General features: G+C 35.2%; 1 protein-coding gene across 2 annotated transcripts in view; it reads right to left on the reverse strand.

Annotated features, from left to right (window-relative positions):
* The window catches only part of A1CF (APOBEC1 complementation factor), a 58,364-nt gene extending 38,139 nt beyond the window's left edge, over positions 1-20,225 (reverse strand). For both annotated transcript variants that reach the window (XM_055273933.1, XM_055273932.1), the window contains exons 1-3: positions 20,082-20,225; positions 3,707-3,841; positions 1,603-1,733 (exon numbers count right to left, since the gene is read on the reverse strand). In XM_055273933.1, the coding sequence (XP_055129908.1) occupies positions 1,603-1,733; positions 3,707-3,841; positions 20,082-20,180 (365 nt within the window). In that variant the 5' untranslated portion in view covers positions 20,181-20,225. The remainder of the gene's footprint in view (positions 1-1,602; positions 1,734-3,706; positions 3,842-20,081) is intronic.
* Between the last annotated feature and the right edge of the window lie 251 nt (positions 20,226-20,476).

Here is a 20,476-nt window from a genome sequence, read left to right on the forward strand (position 1 = left end):
ACTGTGTTCCAAACACTGGGTTAAGCACTGTAAAGTTTTTATAGTATCCCTGCAATAAACCTATGAAATAGATGGTATCCCCATTTTATAGACGAGGAAATTGAGGCTTAGAATGGTGAAATTACTTGGTGGCACTCAAAGGAAGCATGGCTGACTCCAAAACTATTGCTCTTTAACTGCTGCACTAATCTTCCTCTCACATGGCTCAGGGCTTCCTTTAACAAAGAATTTATGACAGTTCTCTCTCCAAGTGAAGGTTTTAGAAATCAGACAATTTCATGATGTCAGTTTTATTTCCAGTTTATCAAAACTGGTTATTGGTTGCACAAAGTCAATTACATGGGACTCTCCTCTAGTCCCATGGTCTTAATTGCTATCTATATTTAGCTGACCCCCAAATTTATATTCCAACTGTGACCTGTCTCCTGACTCCACTCAATGCAGACAGTCCCCTTCTCAACACCTCCCCTGGGATGTTCAATGTGCATCTCAAATGTAAAGTGCCCCAAAGAGTCCTTCCTGTGCTATTCTTCCAGTCTTTTCCATTGCAATGGCACTAACAAGTTCACAGATACTTGGACCAAAATCCTAGGTTTCCTTCCTGAATTCTGAATTCTCTCACAGTCTAAATCCAACATCTAGCCAGTTTTGTGTATGTCCCAGATCTCACCCTTTCTTATCTTGTCCACCACGGACCCCCTCATCCAACTACCACCATCTCTTGTCCAGATCTAGACAACTGCAGTAGCCTTCTAACTGGTGTCCTCTTTCAAACCTCACCTGCCATAGTACATTCTCAACCAAACAGCAGAGGAATGTTTAAAAAACTATAAATGTTTTTTAAACAGTTTGGGCAAGATGGTGACACCCTGAGTCTGCAAAACTCTTTCCTCCCTTCTATTAGAAGAAAATTCAAATTCTTCACCACAGAGACTTCTGTACTTCATCTACACTTCCTCACAGAGTACACAGCTCTCCAACTGTATTGCTTTCAGTCCTCCTCTCTTTACCCCCTCTGGCCACATGGGCTTGCTTTCTGCCCCTCAAACATATCACGCTTGTTTTCACTTTGGGAACTTTACACTTGATGTTCTCTCCTTTCCTGAAATAACCTTCCCAAGGTCTGACTGTCATGACTGGCTCTTTTCATTCAAGTCTCAGATTAAGTTTCACTCTGCCAGAGAGTATTTTCTTAAATACACCAAATTAGAGTAGCCACCTTCTCACACAACTTTATCCCATCCCTGGTTTGATTTTTTCATACTATTTTGACTGATCTTATATATTTGCTGTGCGAGTAGGAAATTATACCTTGATATATTCCCAATATTTTGAACAGTGCCCAATATATATTTATGAAACAGGCAAATTATTAAGTTTTATTTCTTTGAACACTCATAGAACTTAGTTTGGTACTTCATATAGTATTGATATTAATAAATATTTAATCAAATTTATTTTTGCCAAGGAAAAATACAAATCTATTTCATTTCTGGCTTGGCTTTTTTTTTTTGGCATATACCATATTAGACAAACTTGATAGAAAAACAGATACAGGTGCATTGTCTGTTTCACTTTTAATCTAGAAGAGGCAGAGCTTACCTAATTTCATAATTATTAAGTTGCTTGATTGCATTCTTGGCTTCCAGTTTATTTGAAAATGTTACAAATGCATATCCTCTATTGTTGCCATTAAAATCCATCATCATTCTCATTTCATAAATTTTACCGATCTGCAAGTAATAGAAGTAGAAAATTTATATGTTTGTACTTCTGAATGTATGTGTGCGTGTGTGCTGACACACACACGCACACATACACACACACACACACACACACACACACAATGTTTTCTGAAGTTTGCCTCCTGCCAGTACTATTTGGCATTTGCATCCCATGTGGAATGGTTTGCATATTTTCATGTGGATTCAGATCAGTTATCTGGTTCATGAGAGAAGTTAAGTTAAATAAAATGTGTACAAATGACATTTCAGCCTGATTGAACAGAATGTGTTTTTTGGTAGAGCAAATGACCTTTCATCACATAATTATCTGGAACATCTTAGAGACATGAAAACACATTTTATCATAAGTACAGTTTCTTACACCTGTAATTCCAGCATTTTGGGAGGTGGATTGCTTAACCCTGGGAATTTGAAACCAGTTTGGGCAAGATGGTGACATCCTGAGTCTACAAAAAATATAAAAATTAGCTGAGCGTGGTGGCACATGCTTGTAGTCCCAGCTACTTAGAAGGCGGAGGTGGGAGAATTGCTTGAGCCCAGGCAATGGAGGCTGTAATGAGCCATAACTGTGCCACTGCACTCCAGCCTGGAAAACAGAGCAAGACACTGTCTCAAAAAAAGTGCGGTTTTTTTATGTATATGTCCATTTCCTCTAAATTGTCCTCTGAAATCTCCATATTAATTTCCAGTTGGTTCTATCCTATCATTGATGTTTAAAACAAAATCCAAAAATGCTCATTTGCCAAACTAACTTCTTAGTGGTCTTTTTCCTCAGCCATGACATCAAAATGGACACAGATATGTTTCAGGGGATGATCTGGGAGGCTTATCATTTTCTCTGTCTGCTGGCTGAATGCAAATGCTAGCCTAAATGCTGCTAACTCAGGGCCAGGGCCTCCAGAGCAGGAGAACACTCTCTTCCCCTGGCTATAGTGACTCTACTTGCCCATATAATACTCCCTTCTACCCCCACAACTGTCCTACAGCAATCTAGATGGAGCAATTTACTATCACTGGCCGCTGTAAGAAGGGTTGCCCAAATAAATATGATGGGGCACGTCTGGAGAGAAGTGCCATTAAGCACATGCCATTTGTTGTTGGTCACTTCTCAGCTCAGCCTTACCCTACCCCACCCTCATGTGTTCAGTAATGAACACCTATTTCTTCTGGGCTCATTAGGAAATAGTTTGAACATGTTCCATCTCTATGTTTCAGGTGTTTCTTGATGCTCATTTTCGGGTTCAGTATATAAGATTCTTACAGAATTAAGTCCTCATCATTTGTCCTCGTGCCAAGAGGGACTGTATGTGTAAATTTAGGTGCAGTTCTGAATTTGATTTGGGCATTTCGGCAGAAAGCTAAATTCTCATATTTACTAAATTTTTCAGGAATGTGCTTGTTTCTAAAAGCTACTTGGTAAATTATTAAAAATAAAATTTAATTTTATATTCTTCCTTTAATTGCAAAGCCATGTTCTTAATCTTCTTGATGCATTTAGGTAGACAAAAAATTCAGACCTGGAGATTTCATTCTGGATTATAGATACATGTTGAGCCATGTCAAGCATATACACTCTTTTAAAATGAAAATGTTGTACTTTATAAAACCATATGAAAATTTCAAGTTGGAGCAATATCTAATTTTAGACAGGTTATTGTAGGGTTATTTTTGATGGATAGTTCGCAGTTAGATGGCATGACAGTGGAAAGATTGGGGAACAAGATATAGATTTGAAAGTCATTAGAAATTGTAGCAATTCAAGCTGTCAGTAACAGGACAAGAGCTAGGTCAAGGCAGTGATTATAAAGAGACAATCACTAGAAACTTTGTCCATAATTGAGGAATGGTAATTGGAATGGAAACAGCCACTGACCAAGAAGGCTGAGAATGAAAGCAAAGTGAAGAGAATAGTATTTTTCCCTTGAAAGATAAGAAAAATTAAATATTAAATTTGGACTCACTTTTTCACATAATGGTATAAGCTCATCCTCAAAAAGGTCTCGGGGAAGTTTTCCAATAAAAATTTCACAGCCCCTTTCAGGGGGTGCAGCATCCCAGCCAGGTGGAGGGCCACCATATTTTCTTTGTCCATTTTCCTGCAAATCCAGGGCAGGTGTGAAGGAGAAGAGAAAATGATCAAGACTTTAATTCAATTTCCTTGAGTATTTTTCAAAATAATTTCACGTTAATGAATGTATTTATCATTGACAAGTAATAATAGTGGACTGGTTAAAGGAGAAAAATTAGAGCTTTTTATGTGGATTATAATACCACACTCTGTGCTTCAGCAGCTTGCTTGAGATAAACATTGTGAAAACTTGTAAACTGCTAGGCAAATATGTTTTTTTTTTTTTTAATTTCATTGAGTAAGAACACTTAAGAGATCTATCTTCTTACCACATTAAAGAGTAAATAGATCAGGGTAATTAGTATATCCACCATCTCAAACATTTATCATTTCTTTGTGTTGGGAACACAAGGAATAGCCTTCTTCTAGCTATTTACAACTACATATTAATAATATATTATTGTTAACCGTAGTCATCCTGCAGTGCCATAGAACAATAGAACTTACTCTGGCTGAGGCAGAAGGATCCCTTGAGCCCAAGAGTTCATTACTAAGTTCTACAACTAATATTTTAAGAAGTTTTATGCTACGAAATGATACAAGTTGTGGAAAAAACACAGGGACATGTAAAGTAAAAAGAAAAATTCTCCAATGTATCACTGTACCCATCCTTAGAAGTAGTTACTGTCAAAAATTTCATAGGCCTTTTCAAATATTTTTCTATGTATATTTTTAAAAGACATATGTTAGTTGTTTAAATACACTGCTTTGTATGACTTTTGTTTAAAATTGAAGTAAAGCAGCTTGTAGTATCCCTGTTAAATCTTCATATACACCAACTTGAGTCTTTCTCAATTATTTTATAAGTGTTAGTACAAAGGATCTTTGGATCACAGTATTTAATTGATATCTGTGGTGTCTGTGGGTCGTGATCACACATTATTTCTAATAATTCATACCACTTTTTTAAAAATAATAATTTAAAAAGATATCATATGAGTCTTCTACTTTGCCTGGATTACTTTTCTTGTTTCAAACAACTGAGTATTTTTAAAATCTAATTGAATATTTAAATTTTTGCCTAGAGAGTTCCTGTACTTTTTTCTTACCCTAATATTCTTGTCCAGTAGTAAAACTTTGATATCACTGAGAAATCTGAGAAATTGAAATACTTATGCTTACAGAAAAAACCCCCAAACCTTGGTAATTTAGTGGTTTATATCTCAACCAAGAATTATCTTAAAAATGTGCGACTGACATTTTCAGAGACATTAATGACTTTTATTTATTTACCTCTTTTCCAGCAAACACCTATATAGCACCTACTATATGTCAGATACTGCTCTATCATTACTTAATGTCATGGGCTAAGGACTGTTATTATCCCATTTACGTAAGGTACCAAAGCCCAGATAAATTAATTTGCCAAGGTCACATGGTTGGGAAGTGGAGAAGCCAGAATTTGAACTCAGGCATCAAAGTTCATCAGCTTAATTTCTCAATTTTGCTCCTTTGATATATGGAAGCCACTTATAACAGATACATACATTAAAATATTCCTTATTGGTCCGGCATGGTGGCTTATGCCTGTAATCCCAGCACTTTGGGAGGCTGAGGTGGGTGGATGGCCTGAGTCTAGGAGTTCGAGACCAGCCTGGCCAACATGGTGAAACCCCATCTCTACTAAAAATAGAAAAATTAGCTGGACATGGTGGCACATGCCTGTAATTCCAGCTACTTGGGAGTCTGAGGCATGAGAATCACTTGAACCCAGGAAGTAGAGGTCGCAGTGAGCTGAGATGGTGTCACTGCACTCCAGCCTGGGTGATAGAGCAAGACTCTGTCTCAAAAAACAAAACAAAACAAAAAAAAAACTCCTTATTTATGAGAAAAATATATCATGCCATTAAATAGCAAATTCACTACTGCAATTTAAAATCCTTTCAATTTCCAATCATTTTATTACATAAAATATTTGGAAGAACATATCTCATATTTCTAACCCCAAAATCCAAAATTCAAAACTTTTCAGTGCCAACATGATGCCACAAGTAGAAAATTCCACACCTGACCTCATGTGATGGGTACATGAAATCATTAAAAGCATTGTATAAAATTACCTTCAAGCTATGTGTATAAGGTATATATGAATCATAAATGTATTCTATGTTAATACTTCGGGTCCCAACTCCAAGATATCTTTATTATGTATGTGCAAAAATTCTAAAATTAAAAAAGTCTGAAATCCAAAATACTTCTGGTCCTAAGCATTTTGGATAAAAGATACTCAACCTGAATTGCCAAATTACCATCCTTCTCCCTGGGCAAACTCTTTCCATTTTGGTGATAATGATTCTTCTGAGCCCATTTTTATGTATCTTTGATGTCTATAACATTCAACAGATTATAAGTTTACTATACATTGGGTGGTATTTTTACCCTTCAAGTTGCGGAAACCAAACTTTAATCCCATAATAGTAAAATGGTAATTCCAGAAATTCTGCTTTGAAAAGCTTTGATAGTTTGAAAATAAATAGGCAACCAGCAGATTGACCTTTTTAAATGTATCTTCAACTTTCTTGATTGCTATAATTGCTAAAAATGCCATCCAACTATTTATGCATGTGATGCATATAGGAAGATTTACCTGCTTACAATCTGAAATAACTGGGCAAGAAAGCATATTAATTGTCTTTCTTTGTTTTTTATAAACACTTGAAAAAAAATCCAAAGAATGTTTTTTGAGACTGTAAAGAGTCTGACCAGTTCAGGGATGCCCTGTAGTTCACTCAGTGGGGGAGATTTGCTGTGTGAGCCACCCACTGGTCTTGGAATGTACCAGTAATGGAAGTTCAGATCAATTTAAGACAGGCACTGGGCATTAGTCATGGGGTTAGAATAGCTGTCCATTACTCAGAAAGGACAGTTGGGCTCTGGGTTGCTAATATGTCAGGTACTATTTTCATAGTTGAGGAGTTTAAAATAGATAAAGCCCAGTTATAACTGCTCTTTTCTCTCCTAGCTGATGTCTTCCTCAAGGAAAGCATTCTCCCCAGCAGCACAAATGTATTAATAGTTCAGACTAAAAAAATATAGATTTTTGTTTTTCATGAGAGAATGTTTATTAAACTCTAGAAACTTTTATTTTTCTGATCAAAGACTTAAAAACCGTTGTCTCTCTCGAGTCATATACAAATAGGTGGAAAGTCTTCACCTATGTAAATTAACAATTGAGGACACAATTCTAACTATAAATCCAGTGGCTTTAAGTTACATATTGGATGCTGAGCCTACCCGGTTACTCAGTTTATATGTCAAGAGTACTTGGAAATTTCCTCCTATCACAGATATTTCAAGTCCTTCATGATGAAGCCATTGAGTTTTCAAGATATTTTGTCTATCATCTTCTTGACCTTGGATTAAAAACCACAAAACCTTCCCCAATAAGTCATTCTAAGCAATAAGTCTTAGCATGAAGATTGAATGAACTGAGTTAATTTTGGCCACTGAGCGTTTGAACTTGTTATATACCTAAGGAATCTGGGCAAAAATTGCCTTCTCCTATAGAACTTAAAAATGACAGCTACTTGATTTTTCTAGCCTTCCTTGCAGCTGGGGCCATCATGGTTATTGGAAAATCATGGTTTCCTTTACTAAAATTGAGTTCTGATGCAAAAGTCACAAATGGTGCAAACTTTAATGTTGAGCATTCTGTGATGGCAGATAACATTTCCTTATCATGACAAATATGTAATGTGGTTTTGGGTTTTGTTCTTAAAAGCTTACCCTTGAATTGGATTCTCCACATCTAAAGTTTCTGTGAACGAGTACCCTTTTAATAAACTCTTTTATACTTAGCCAGTCAGAGTTAGCTTCTGTTACTTGCACATGATAGTAATGACAGCAAAAACAACAACTATCTCCGATTGAATTAGGTATTTTGCTGAGTGATTTACATTCATTTAATCTTCTCAACAAATCTATGAGGATGCTACTACTATTAATTTCATTTTATAGGCAAGGAATCCGCGGCATAAAATATGTCCAAATTCATACAAGCAGTAAACAGCAGGGACAAAATATGAAGATGCTTGTAGTTCCATTATCTTTCTTTCATTTTTACATTAACACAATATACTAATTTTATAGATGAGGAAACTAAGTCCAGAGATACATAACTTGTCTAATATCACACTGGTTTAATTTATTGTAGAAAAGACTAGAATAAAGGTCCTATCATTCTCAATTTGGTGAACTTTATGGCATATATAGTATTCAAAAATTGTGATGATTATTCTTCTCAGGTTTATCAGCCTCATAAATCCTCATGTTGTGTGTTACGTTTATTTTCCTGCTCAACTTCACCAATCATGGACACCAGATGGTTATTGTTTCCCATAAACTAGCCCATTCATAACTGGAAGGACATTAATTAATGAACCCTCATTCAGCCTGTTTTTTCCTAAGTAGTAATTTCAGTTTCTTTAATGGCTCTTTGGAAAGTTCATGTTTCAAGTTTGTAATCGTCTTTGTGGTTCTCTTTGATTCTTTGTTTCTTTTTTTCCCTTCTCTCTAAGAGGGAAGAAACTGTATTTTTCATAACTGAACTTGTTTCAGATGTTTTCCTGTCCATTTTCCAATTGACCAGGTTAGTATTTATTCCTGCTCCTGTTCCCTTGGGTCCTAGCCAAATCTACCCTTGCTTAGTAGCATTTCAAGACTTTACCAGCTTGCCAGTCACCAGGACCATAGCCAGAACAGTGGTTCTGTGACCAAACTCCTGTGCATGGTTCTTAAAGTTGACAACAAGGCACGGAGGACATCTCTCTTGACTGTGTCACTTGTGTTTCATGAGTCTATACTGTATTTTCCTAGTTGTTGATTTGTAAAATTGAATAAAAGTATTTATTAGACATTATTTCTATTGTATTCTAATGTAGATCCTTCATTATGTGACTGATAGTTTAAGGAAAGTCTATGGGGCCATAAAATGTACCAACAGGACCCTCTTCAATGTGATTTTACCTTTGGTCTCTTCTAAAGTTTTTGTTGACTCAGAAAACACACAGTGCTGTAGGGAATATTCATTTCTAAATTGTATATAAAATAATTATCTATTTTGTATAGTTTGTTCACCTTCACATCTTGTTAAAATCAGTGACTTCATGTTGGTAAAATCTGTTTTTAGACTGGAATTTAGAAAACAGAATTTATTTGGCTTAATATACTGTAGAAGTTGGCATTATTTCTATTAGCTATTTTCTACAGTTTTTACAAGATGTATGCAACATGAATGCCAGATATAATGTTCCTAAAGTAGGAAGAGTAATCAAAATTGTGATATAAAGACTAAATGAGTTGTTGAAATTTTGTGGAAATGTAGATTAGAAACAAAGACAGGAAAAGCTATGATATGAACATAATCAAATATTAATTTAGCTTTATCATATAGCCTAGTGTTTCTCAAAATATGTGAGGATGATATTAGATGGTTTATAGGTCAGTATTTCTTATTTTAATAATTATGCATTTATTTTAATGTACATTAGAAAAAGTATAATTAGCATACAAAACCTGTGGGTTTCTTACATATGTGAGAAAAAGTTTACTTTTAACATAAATGACTAAAAATAGTGAGTTGATTTAAAGAATTCTTTTTTTTTTTTTTTTTTTTTTTGAGACGGAGTCTCACTCTGTCACCCAGGCTGGAGTGCAGTGGCGCAATCTCAGCTCACTGCAAGCTCCACCTCCCGGGTTCACGCTATTCTCCTGCCTCTGCCTCCCCAGTAGCTGGGACTACAGGGGCCTGCCACCATGCCCGGCTAATTTTTTGTACTTTTTAGTAGAGACAGAGTTTCACCGTGTTAGCCAGGAGATTTAATGAATTCTAAATAAATAATATTGGTGGCATGTATCTGTGGCAAAAATCATGAAGAAAGACGCAAATGGCTCTTGACTTTCATTTATTGGTTTCACTTTTTACAAAGCCCTGACATTTTATCTTTAAAAAATGTATGATATGGTTCTTCTAAGGAAGCAACTATTAGTAAATTATGAGTCACCTTCCTGTTTCACTTTGGAAGGTTGACTATTAAAAGTCTATTTCCAAGGAAATTAATCCCAATCTCACTTGAAGTTGTTAACTATCTTATGGAAGCAGAAGCAATTTATGTTTTCAAGTTGATGCATTTAATAATATCTTTTAATAATTTACGTTTAAGGATTATTCAGTATCAACGTTTGAAGCATTCGAAAGCAAATAGGCTTTTTTAAATGATGTGTTTTGCAAAGTTTTTATAATGTAAGATTTTGGTCATTCATAAGAATATTGAATTTGAAAATAGACAAAATTAGAAAACAGAAAACATTTTGTCAGTGTTTTTCAAAATTACAAAACAGAAAAATTTTTGAGTGTTTTTCAAAATTAGAAAACAAAAAGCATTTGTGTGTGTGTGTGTGTGTTTCTATAAAAGAGAAAGAGTAAAATGCCAACTCATTTCTAAGACCCTCTGCTTACCTTTTCCAGCAAAGTTTGCATAATGATGGACTGCAAAGCATTATTTCCTTTTTTTGAGGCCAGGAATTGCTGTGCTCATGCTCGCTTCTGGCTCTGGGCATGTGCCCAGACACACTGCTTCCATCTATAGGAACCTCTAAATTCCTTGCAAGAAGTAATTAGGTGACAGCTTTAGTCATTCCTTAATCTGTTTGGAGCTTTTATCCTTAAAGAATGTGTAATTTATTCAATAGGCCCATCTAACTTTTTTGTTTACTTACAATTTGCCTTTTTGAATTAACTATTATTATTACCGCTAGATCTGATTAAGTTATGCAAAACTTCCCATGTGCATGCAGATAAAGACATAATAAAGAACATTTGGTTTGGGTAATTGCTCTTCTATCTTTTCCTAGTTCAACATATGCCAAACATAATCCCATCTAATGCACCAGGTTTGAGGCATGTAAGGAATTTTGTATAATCATTCTTCTCCTTACAACACTCTTATGAATTTTAATTTCTGACAAGCTGAGGGACTTGGCAAGGCACTAAATCTATTCTGACTTTAATTATTTCATCTATGAAGGAGTAGGAGGGTTGACTAGGTGATTGCAGTAGTCCTGTGGGGGTGTGAGGGTGCTTGTGAAAGGAAGGCTGACTTTGATATCATGTTTAATGGAGGAAAATGTTCATAGGATGTTTTGTGAGTTAGTCAATTGGAGCCTTAAGAGGATATTGTAATTTTAAAAATCAGTGTATCTCCAATTCCATGTCCAATTGACATCTATTCTGTTAATTACTTAATGACTTCATGCATTGATTCACTTTGTTACTTAAATAAACTTATAGCAAAAAGAAAACATATTGTTCTTATAAGTGGAATATCAGTATCATTTCCCACAAATGGACGGTGATTATAAAAACAATTGCAAACAAGGGAAATCATGATCAACTTCTATATAGACACTGTCGTCTACTAAAAGCTCTGCACTCTAGTTCTGCTCTCAGGACTTAAAAAGGTTAGCAGGGCCTGGAGAGGTGTTTAAATCATACCTCCAACACTGACTTTCCTCACCTAGAAGCCTGAGAGAGAACTGAAAGTGGAATAATTTTCTCTATATGGGATTGGATGTTATTTAATGATGTGGACAATGTGCCATTTAACATCATCTTGTTTCCCTGCTCAGCACTTCTTTAACAATGTTATAAAGGATCACAGCTGCTGAAATCCTATACAAATTCATGATTGCAAGGAACTGTGATCTCAATAATTTCTTCTTTGCCTAGCTTGTCTGAAAGCTGTCTTTTGCATCTCATAATGCTAAGCTTTCAGGTTCTGAAGATGAAGAGTCACTTAATTTTAGTTGCCAATCAGTACTAACAAATGAATAGCACTTGAAAAAAAAAGTGTGAATTTGTCAGCACGCACAGTCCAAAGTCCACAAGACCTGCTCATGCTTCTGCATATTTGGGTCATAAGGTTCACACCAATTTTTAAGCTGATAAAATAGAAAAACTCTGTGCTTCTAGCTTAAGGGAAAGCACTACCTTGTGTAGTTTATGAAGATTTTGAATCTTATATCAAACACTTCATATATAGTCAACACCCTATGAGGCTATTTGAGGAGAAGTGCATTGCTATTTGGAAATAATAGCTTCTGGAACATATCTGTGTTCCTTGGGATAATGAAGTTCCCACAAATGTTGGGCACACACCCCCTCCACAAAGGGATTCACAGAACTGCTCCTTCATTTGGAGTCTTTCACACCACGCTATGGCATCTCTGGCTAGTAGAAGTAAGACTGCTTCTGAGCTTTAAAATAAAGTTGGCCTGTGGGTGGCTGGGGTGATAAGCTTAGGGAAGCATGAGCCTGTGATGATCTACTGGTCCCATCCTGTTCTAATGCTTATTGCTACCTATTTAAAGAATTGGTATCCATGCACTTGGTGAATGACCTAAGTCCTTGGAAAGCAGGGATGTTAGCAGGTGGTGAAAACAGGCAATAGAAGAAAAAGTAGGACCCAGGAGCTATATTTTGCCATGAAGTCAAATTCGTATTTCTTTCCCTAGGATTTTTTGTGCGGTGGTTGAAAAAGAATGTCAATGCCACAGTGTTTTTCCATCTGCTCCTCTCGGAGCCAGTCTAGATGAAGCCAATTAGTAAACCTGAGACCCTCAGGTTATTTTTATTGTGTTATTTATAGGAAAAAAATGCCATTTGAGAAATATTCAATTAAAATTACCTAAGTACATTATCTCAAACCAGAAAGATGGAGAGTTAGCTTAATTTGGGGCACTCTTAGGAAAGGAAAGTTATTCTAATTAAACTTGTTCTAGCGCCATCCTTTGTACCTGATGGCTTGCATTTGCTGAAGAACTGAACAAATTAGAATCAAAACATGCGATTTCATTGCAATTCCATACAAGAGAGTATGCATAGAAAGGAAAGTGTGAGGAGTGGGGATTGAATACTGTGTTTTGTTCCTAGTTTGAGGAGATTGTTCCCAGGACACCAGGTCCATGGCTGATTAATAGAGGAAGGGAAAGATGAAATCCACCTACTTATCTGCTGTAATCGCACTAGATCTTTGAAATTAAGACACATTAATGTCTTCACTACCCAAAAGTGTTCTGCATTTTATAAATATTTTGTTTAAGGAGTACTGCCTGTGTGCTCCATCTTCCAGGGGTACTTGGCTCCTTGCAGAGTTTGTTTGCTCTCATCTTATAAGTCTTAGCTTCAATGTAATTTTTCCTAAGAAGGTCAGCTGGCTTTGTCTTTTACACAGCCTGGTTTATCACATTCTTGACACTTACCATGATCTGTAATTACTTTGCTTGTTTCTTTATCTGTTAATTTTCTATCTTTTCTATGAGACTAATCTTCATAAAGGTAGAAACTTGTCTCTCTTTGTGGTGGAATCAACAAATCAATTAATACATGAATGAATGAGGGCCCAGTGCTTGATTTGGTGTGAATGGGCAGCACAAGAAGGGATGCACTTACTTCTTTTAAGGAAGATTAAATACTAAATTAAATACTTTTCTTTAAAACCTGGGTTCGCTTCTAATATAGAGCAGTAGGTTAAGGAATCGAGTTGGAGTCAGCAATTTTTTTTCTTTTTGTAAAAGGCCAAGTAGTTGATATTTTAGCCTTTTTTTAAAAAAATGCTTAAAATGTAAAAAAAAATCATAGCTTGCAATTACTACATAAACAAGTTGTAGCCACATTTGGTTCATGGGGCATAGTTTGTTGACCCCTGATTTATAATTGTGTAACTCTGGGGCTTATTTTCTAACTGCAGAACAAAAGGATTGGACTATATCAATATTAAACAAAGTTCATGTATATGTAGAATTAGAAAGAATAGTCTAGTGAACCTAGGGACCTATCACCCAAATTTAATAATGAAGTTTTTTTCCATGACTTTTTTCTTTTTTTTTTAACTCCTGACTGACCCTTAGAAATCTTTTCTACCTTATGAGATTTTTTCCTTGTAATAAAAACGATCTGCATTTATTATAGAAAATTTAGAAAATGAAGAAGAGCATCAGGCAAGAAAAGCTTAGAGATTATACTTTGTCATTTGACAATATTCTTTATTGTATGTGAATAATTTCTTAAAATATTCTTCACAAATTTATATGTAGCCTTCAGATTTTTAACTAAATGTTAAAATTTGAATACTTATCTATGTCTTTGAAAATTCTTTGAAATTATAATTTTATATTACTGTATAATTTGAAAATATAAGAATGATCATAGTTTACCTGACCATTAATATTTCATTGGATATTTAGGATATATTTAAGTTTAAATTTCTAAAAAATTATACATTTCACTGTGATGAACATCATTATGTCTAAATATTTGTCCTCATTCCTCAGGTCAAAGAGCATTGTCAATTTTAAGGCTCTATATAGAAAATGATGATTTTTTTGGTACCCACAGCTGTATTGCTCATTTGAGGCTGCCTTATGTTGTTGTAAATTTCAGATACATTCTTTTTCATTTCACCCACTTTATATGAACTTTAGGTCAGGCACTGCATTTTTATACTCTATAATCCCAAGACCCAGCACTAATACATTTTTCTCAATAATAGGGACTAAGGAAGCAAAACAGAAGAACAAAACAAAACAAAAAATCTTGACGTTTATTTAGGATGATCATTGGTTTACGAAAGCAAGGGGACTATCATACCTCAGAAAAATTGATCGTGCTGTAATGATTTTTAGAAAACAGACTACCAATAGGATAACTGGATAAACAAACCTAATACACACCACATTTTAAATTTTATATATAATGAGTCTATTTTTAAAAAATTTAGACTACTTGAGGGTGATTTTTATTAAATATATATTTAGGTTTAGTTGCAATAGAATTAAACTTGACGTCGACAGACACCACGTTGGGTGGAAGTGTATATTTTTCTGAATATGCTCACCTATGAGAATGTATTTTTCTAGTTCTAAGGAGAAAATTTCAGGTGAGAGGAGCATCACATATCATAGTTTATGACCCACATCACTAATGCATTCTTGAGGAAAGACTCATCATAATGTAATTTTTTTTGTCTTTAGCTATCAAAGAAGTATATACTAGCTTTCGAAATCTGAAAGTACAGTTAAGAATAAAAAAGTAGAGAAAAGAATCCCCACACATAATTCCATTACACGTGTTAATACTGTAGCACGCTTCCTTACAAAATATTTGTATATGGCATAATACAATTATGAAGCTTAAAGTTTAACTTAGTAACATTATACAATTTTCAACAAGAGTATGTATTAAATACATACTATATGTGGGGTACTGCATTACATCTCTTTTTCTCTACAGTACTTTGATAAAAACTTCAGCCATCAATAGCCAAAGATATTTGATTATTTTAAAAAGAGATCACAAAGCATATTTCCAAACACTTAGAAGCAGGCGTTATTGCATCAGTTGCTACATAAAAGGCTGGGTCACGTTATTAAGTAACTCACAAAATTCTATTTTTGATAGCTGTATTTGTCCTGCTAGTGATAAGAGAGCACAAATTCATCACTCTGTTTTTTGAATTCTTGTTCTGCAAATATTCAACATTCAATATCAGAGACTGCAAAGATACAGCAAAAGTAAATCCTTCAAACTCTAATTTATAAAATTCTAAACTATCATTTTATGGGTATGCTGCTTGGATTGTATTAGGATGTTTCTTTATCTTAATTTTTGTATAAAAACTTTTTTAAAAAGTAAACTTGGTGTTCTTAATGTTGCCTTTCTTTCTTTTTGGATAATCATATTGATCTTTTGTATAATCCAGAGTAGGAAGGCTGAAGTATTAGTAAGACTAAAGGATTTTCCCTAAGTTACAAAGAGTTTGAAGTTGTGTTTCTACATATTTAGGCTACCCTTTCGACCAAATAGTCCAGTGTGCTAACCAGTGACTAGATTCAGAAGATACTAGAATCACAAAAATCATGGACAAATAGTTGGGTATTGCCTAGCTGATCTTCCAGGAGATTACGGCCTGGAGATGTTAAGGGACTTATTCAAGATCATACAGCTCATATGTGGTAGGGACTAGATTAGATTACAGGCCTTCTGATTTAAAGTCTTGGATAATTTTCCACACTCTGTAGCCAAAATCAGGAGGGATTCTTCAATTCATTGAAAATGATTGAGTTATATAGGTATTTACATTTTGATTAGAGGCCTTAGGTATAGATAACTAGCTTTTGGAACATTAGGCTTCTACATTATTGAAGCACTTCTGATTCAACAGTCACGCTGCTAACCAATATTACTTAAAGTGAATCATGTTACAAAGTTTAGGTTTCAAAAAAATGTTTTTCACATGCTCTAGCATGCTGATCTCTAAAATTGCAATCTTAAAAGTCGCATTATAACAACTCTCAGTTTTCTGAGTCTAACCAAAAATTTTGGCCAATAACAACAGAATCTTAATCTCACAAGTTATCTAAACTGTCTGTGCCTTGTTTTCTTCATCAGGAAATTGGGGATAAACATGGTAGCTACCACACAGTGTATAGTAAGGACTAGATGAGTTAATATATGCAAAGCAGTTAGAATATTTTTTATTATTATTATTACAATTAACTTGTGGTCTAGGTCCTTATTATAAGCATTTTCTGAATATTATTGAATAGATAAGATCAAAGTAAAATAAAATCTTATCTATTATTGAATAGATAAGATCAAAATAAAATAAAATACATTTTAGGAGTATTTTATATGTAAACATTTTAAATTATACATATCATTATTTTCTCTATCAGATTAATGTGCTTAAATCATAACATTTGACATTACAATGGAGTAAAATTTTTAAATGGAGTAAGATTATCTCCATTGTTATTTGAGTCTCTTTTCTTTTCTTTTTTTTTTTTTTTGAGACGGAGTCTCGCTCTGTCGCCCAGGCTGGAGTGCGGTGGCGCGATCTCGGCTCACTGCAAGCTCCGCCTCCCGGGTTCACGCCATTCTCCTGCCTCAGCCTCTCCAAGTAGCTGGGACTACAGGCGCCCGCCACCACGCCCGGCTAATTTTTTGTATTTTTAGTAGAGACGGGGTTTCACCGTGGTCTCGATCTCCTGACCTCGTGATCCGCCTGCCTCGGCCCCCCAAAGTGCTGGGATTACAAGCTTGAGCCACCGCGCCCGGCCTTGGGTCTCTTTTCAAAAAAATTATTTGCAAGCTTTCTTCATAGCTTTAACAATAATGTGTTACAATTGTTCTTCGGAATTTTTTATGTGATTACTGTTAGTAACTGAATACTATTTCATCTGTGACAGGATTTTAAGACAGAATTGGACTTTTAAAATAGGTGCATAATAATTGTACACATTTAAGGAGTCCATGTATGATATTTTAATACACGCATACAATATGTAATGATCAAATCAGGGTAATTAGGATATCTCTCACCTCAAACATTTATTTGTGTTGGGAACATTTCAAATCTTCTAGATATTTTGAAATATGTAATAAATTATCATTAACTCTGGCCTCAGATTTAGGTATGAAACCAAGTGACTAGAGCACCAAGCAGGATGAGAAGGTAGCAGGAAACTCTTTTTCCGTTGTTAACTGTCACCCAACACCCCAAGCTTAGAAAAGAGATTGGAGAGTTTGAGAGAAGTTTTTGGAATTTACCCAAGGATATTTGGAGACAACTGCTCTTGTGTTGTGAGTTTTAGTTCCCCCTAAGTGGGAGGAATTGGGAGGTGCCTGTCATTTTGCCTAAAGCAGGAGAAGCCACTTAGGCAGCTTGATGTGTATTCCCTGCCTTTGTGTTTGGGGAACACACTAAGCTGGTGGGTCTAACTCACTTCTGAAATCTCTCACTGTGAACAATGGGTTGGCCTGCAGCTTTGTTGGCAAGGAGAAGTGGTTGCTTTGTGTCACCTCAACTTCCAGATTTTGTTGGGTCAGGGAATGTGTGTTTCCAGGGACCAGAGTTTGGCCACGTGTAGAAATTAATGATTATCTTCCATCCTCTTCATGAGGGCTGCTTCAAATATCAAAGAGAACCCAGCAGGAGGCTGGGTGTCTGAGGATCCTACAAAGAATCTCACAAGCTTCGATACCTGTCAGGCCTGAGAGCCCAGTGAAGGTAGCTCAGTAAAAACTTTCCTGTACCATTTGCTTTGCTTTTATTTCTCCCTTCTGCTTCAATCAGGAGTCAGAAATTGTAGTTACCAAACTGGTGTTGAAAGAGGAAAACATAGTGCAGAAAAACAGAAAAGAAATTATCCTCCACCCTGACATACTTGAGAAAGGGAAATAACTGTAACTTTGAATGATTTTATGTCTTTACTGGTATTCCAAACAATCTAGTTTGGAATAACATCAATATGAAAAAATTATCAATTTTTTTAAATGAAGGATCTTTTATTACCTGAACGTTACCAGAAAAGTTATGAGACTTAACCTGAATTTCATCTGGGGGAAAAGGAAGAACCAGTACCCAGACTTGAATGAAATGTAATTGACAATTTATATTGTTTTAGGATTATTTTTCATAAATTCTGCTTGTTGAGTATAATAATTATACATTCATAATTTACTTAATAATTTTCTTGTATTTATACATTTAAGTTTGTGATATGCATTACAGCTAATGTCACCCTTGACAGATTTATACATATTTCTACAGTTCCAGAAAGGGAACACTCATATATAAATATTAAGAGATTGCTGTTTGAAAGGGTTGAAATGCTTTCTATTTCTACTGTCTTTGCACAAATGTTTCTAATATCAAGAAGTTCAAAATTTTAAAAAGATTCAAAAGCATTCATGATTTCATAACATTTATGGAAGTGTCGATTGCAAAAAGAAAGAAAACCCTCTTTTCAAAAGTTTAATGAGTCTAAAATAATTTGACATTTAAGTATTAAAAAAAACTAATATGTCAGTATCTCCACAGACTTAAATGAAACTTCAAAAAGTCAACTATGAAATAATAGAAACTTTCTGAAATCTTGAAAAAGACTAATACTCTTTATTAGGATGAAGAAAATAACTTTATTATTATATTATGTCTAACAAAGTATGCAATGATTTATAAAATTAATTAAAAAATAAATGTACATTTTGCAACTGACAAAGGAGCATCTAATGGAAGGGCGCTATTGCATATTTTATTGCTAATCACACATGACATTTGAGTTCATAGTAGTTTGAATTCAAGATTTGGTTAAGTTGGGAAAGTATGTGAGTGAAACAAAATAGCTGAGAAATTAAAATACTTTGTCCTACTGTAAAAACAGCAACATTTTTTTCTTTAAATAAGATAATATATGTATCTAACACTACATTTTTTTTTTTTTTCTTTGAGACGGAGTCTCGCTCTGTCTCCCAGGCCGGAGTGCAGTGGCGCAATCTCGGCTTACTGCAAGCTCCGCCTCCCGGGTTCACGCCATTCTCCTGCCTCAGCCTCTCCAAGTAGCTGGGACTACAGGCGCCCGCCACCACGCCCGGCTAATTTTTTGTATTTTTAGTAGAGACGGGGTTTCACTGTGGTCTCGATCTCCTGACCTCGTGATCCACCCGCCTCGGCCTCCCAAAGTGCTGGAATTACAGGTGTGAGCCACCACGCCCGGCCCTAACACTACATTTTTTTAAATGCAGCATAAGTTCTCTAAAAGAAGATATCATAAAGATAATAATATACAGATAATTTTTAAAAGACAGTGTCTATAAATAGACAGTTTTAAGATTGTGGTGTTTTCTTTTTTCCTTTTACAAAATGCTAAGCATGGAGAGAAGTTAGTATTACATATCCTAGACTGCATGAGCAAGTGTTCTGAGAAAACAAACCGCAGCAGCTAGACACAAAACATTCATTCCTTGGATCCCACATCTAGAAGTCTTACGTGTGCAGTCATCTCTCTGGAAGCTAAGCCTGGTTCCTGCTGTAGTTTATTTTCTGCTGATTCCTGAAACACCAATGTGGTTCTATTTCACAGCCTTGGGTGGCAAATTCTAGCTGCCTTTTTGTGATAGTCTCTATAACTGTGGACACTGATTCTGTGACAAGTTAAGGTTGAATTGATAACCTAGAGTAGAAAGAAGGTTACATTCAGGGTCATCTACAAAACAGAAATGTTGCAATTTCCTTCTCTTTTAGAAAGGGACATTTCTCTAAAGAGTTATATAACTGACCATTCCCATTTTGCATCTTAGGACCACTAATATTCCCACCACTGTGCAAATTCAGTGGTGAGTCTCAGCAGATTTCACAAGAAGTTCCTACCTGGACCAAGCTATATCCCGTGCGCTGGACCAGTGCGCGGAGGGCTGCTTCCTTCTGAGTGCCGCTCAATCCATCCCCGGATTTGTGATTTGATTCCATTGAGAGTGATTATCAGCAAAAAATCAGGTTAATTAGGGTTGCTCACTGAAACCAAATTTAAGATAAATTAAGTAAATTACTGTTGTCAAGTCCAAACTTCTCCTTTTCATGAAGGACATCTTTAGGAAATATTCTCTGTAAATGCGTCATTAAAGTTAGGGCAACTAAGAGTTACATACAAAAAAGGCTGTGTAAATGTACTCTTAAAAAAAAACTTTTAAAAATACACAATATTTGTTGAAATTTAGAAACAAAAAAATGAACAATACCCATTCTCCAATTATAATGCAGATTAG

Source organism: Symphalangus syndactylus, chromosome 4 (genome assembly GCF_028878055.3).
Source record: "Symphalangus syndactylus isolate Jambi chromosome 4, NHGRI_mSymSyn1-v2.1_pri, whole genome shotgun sequence".
Taxonomy (NCBI): domain Eukaryota; kingdom Metazoa; phylum Chordata; class Mammalia; order Primates; family Hylobatidae; genus Symphalangus; species Symphalangus syndactylus.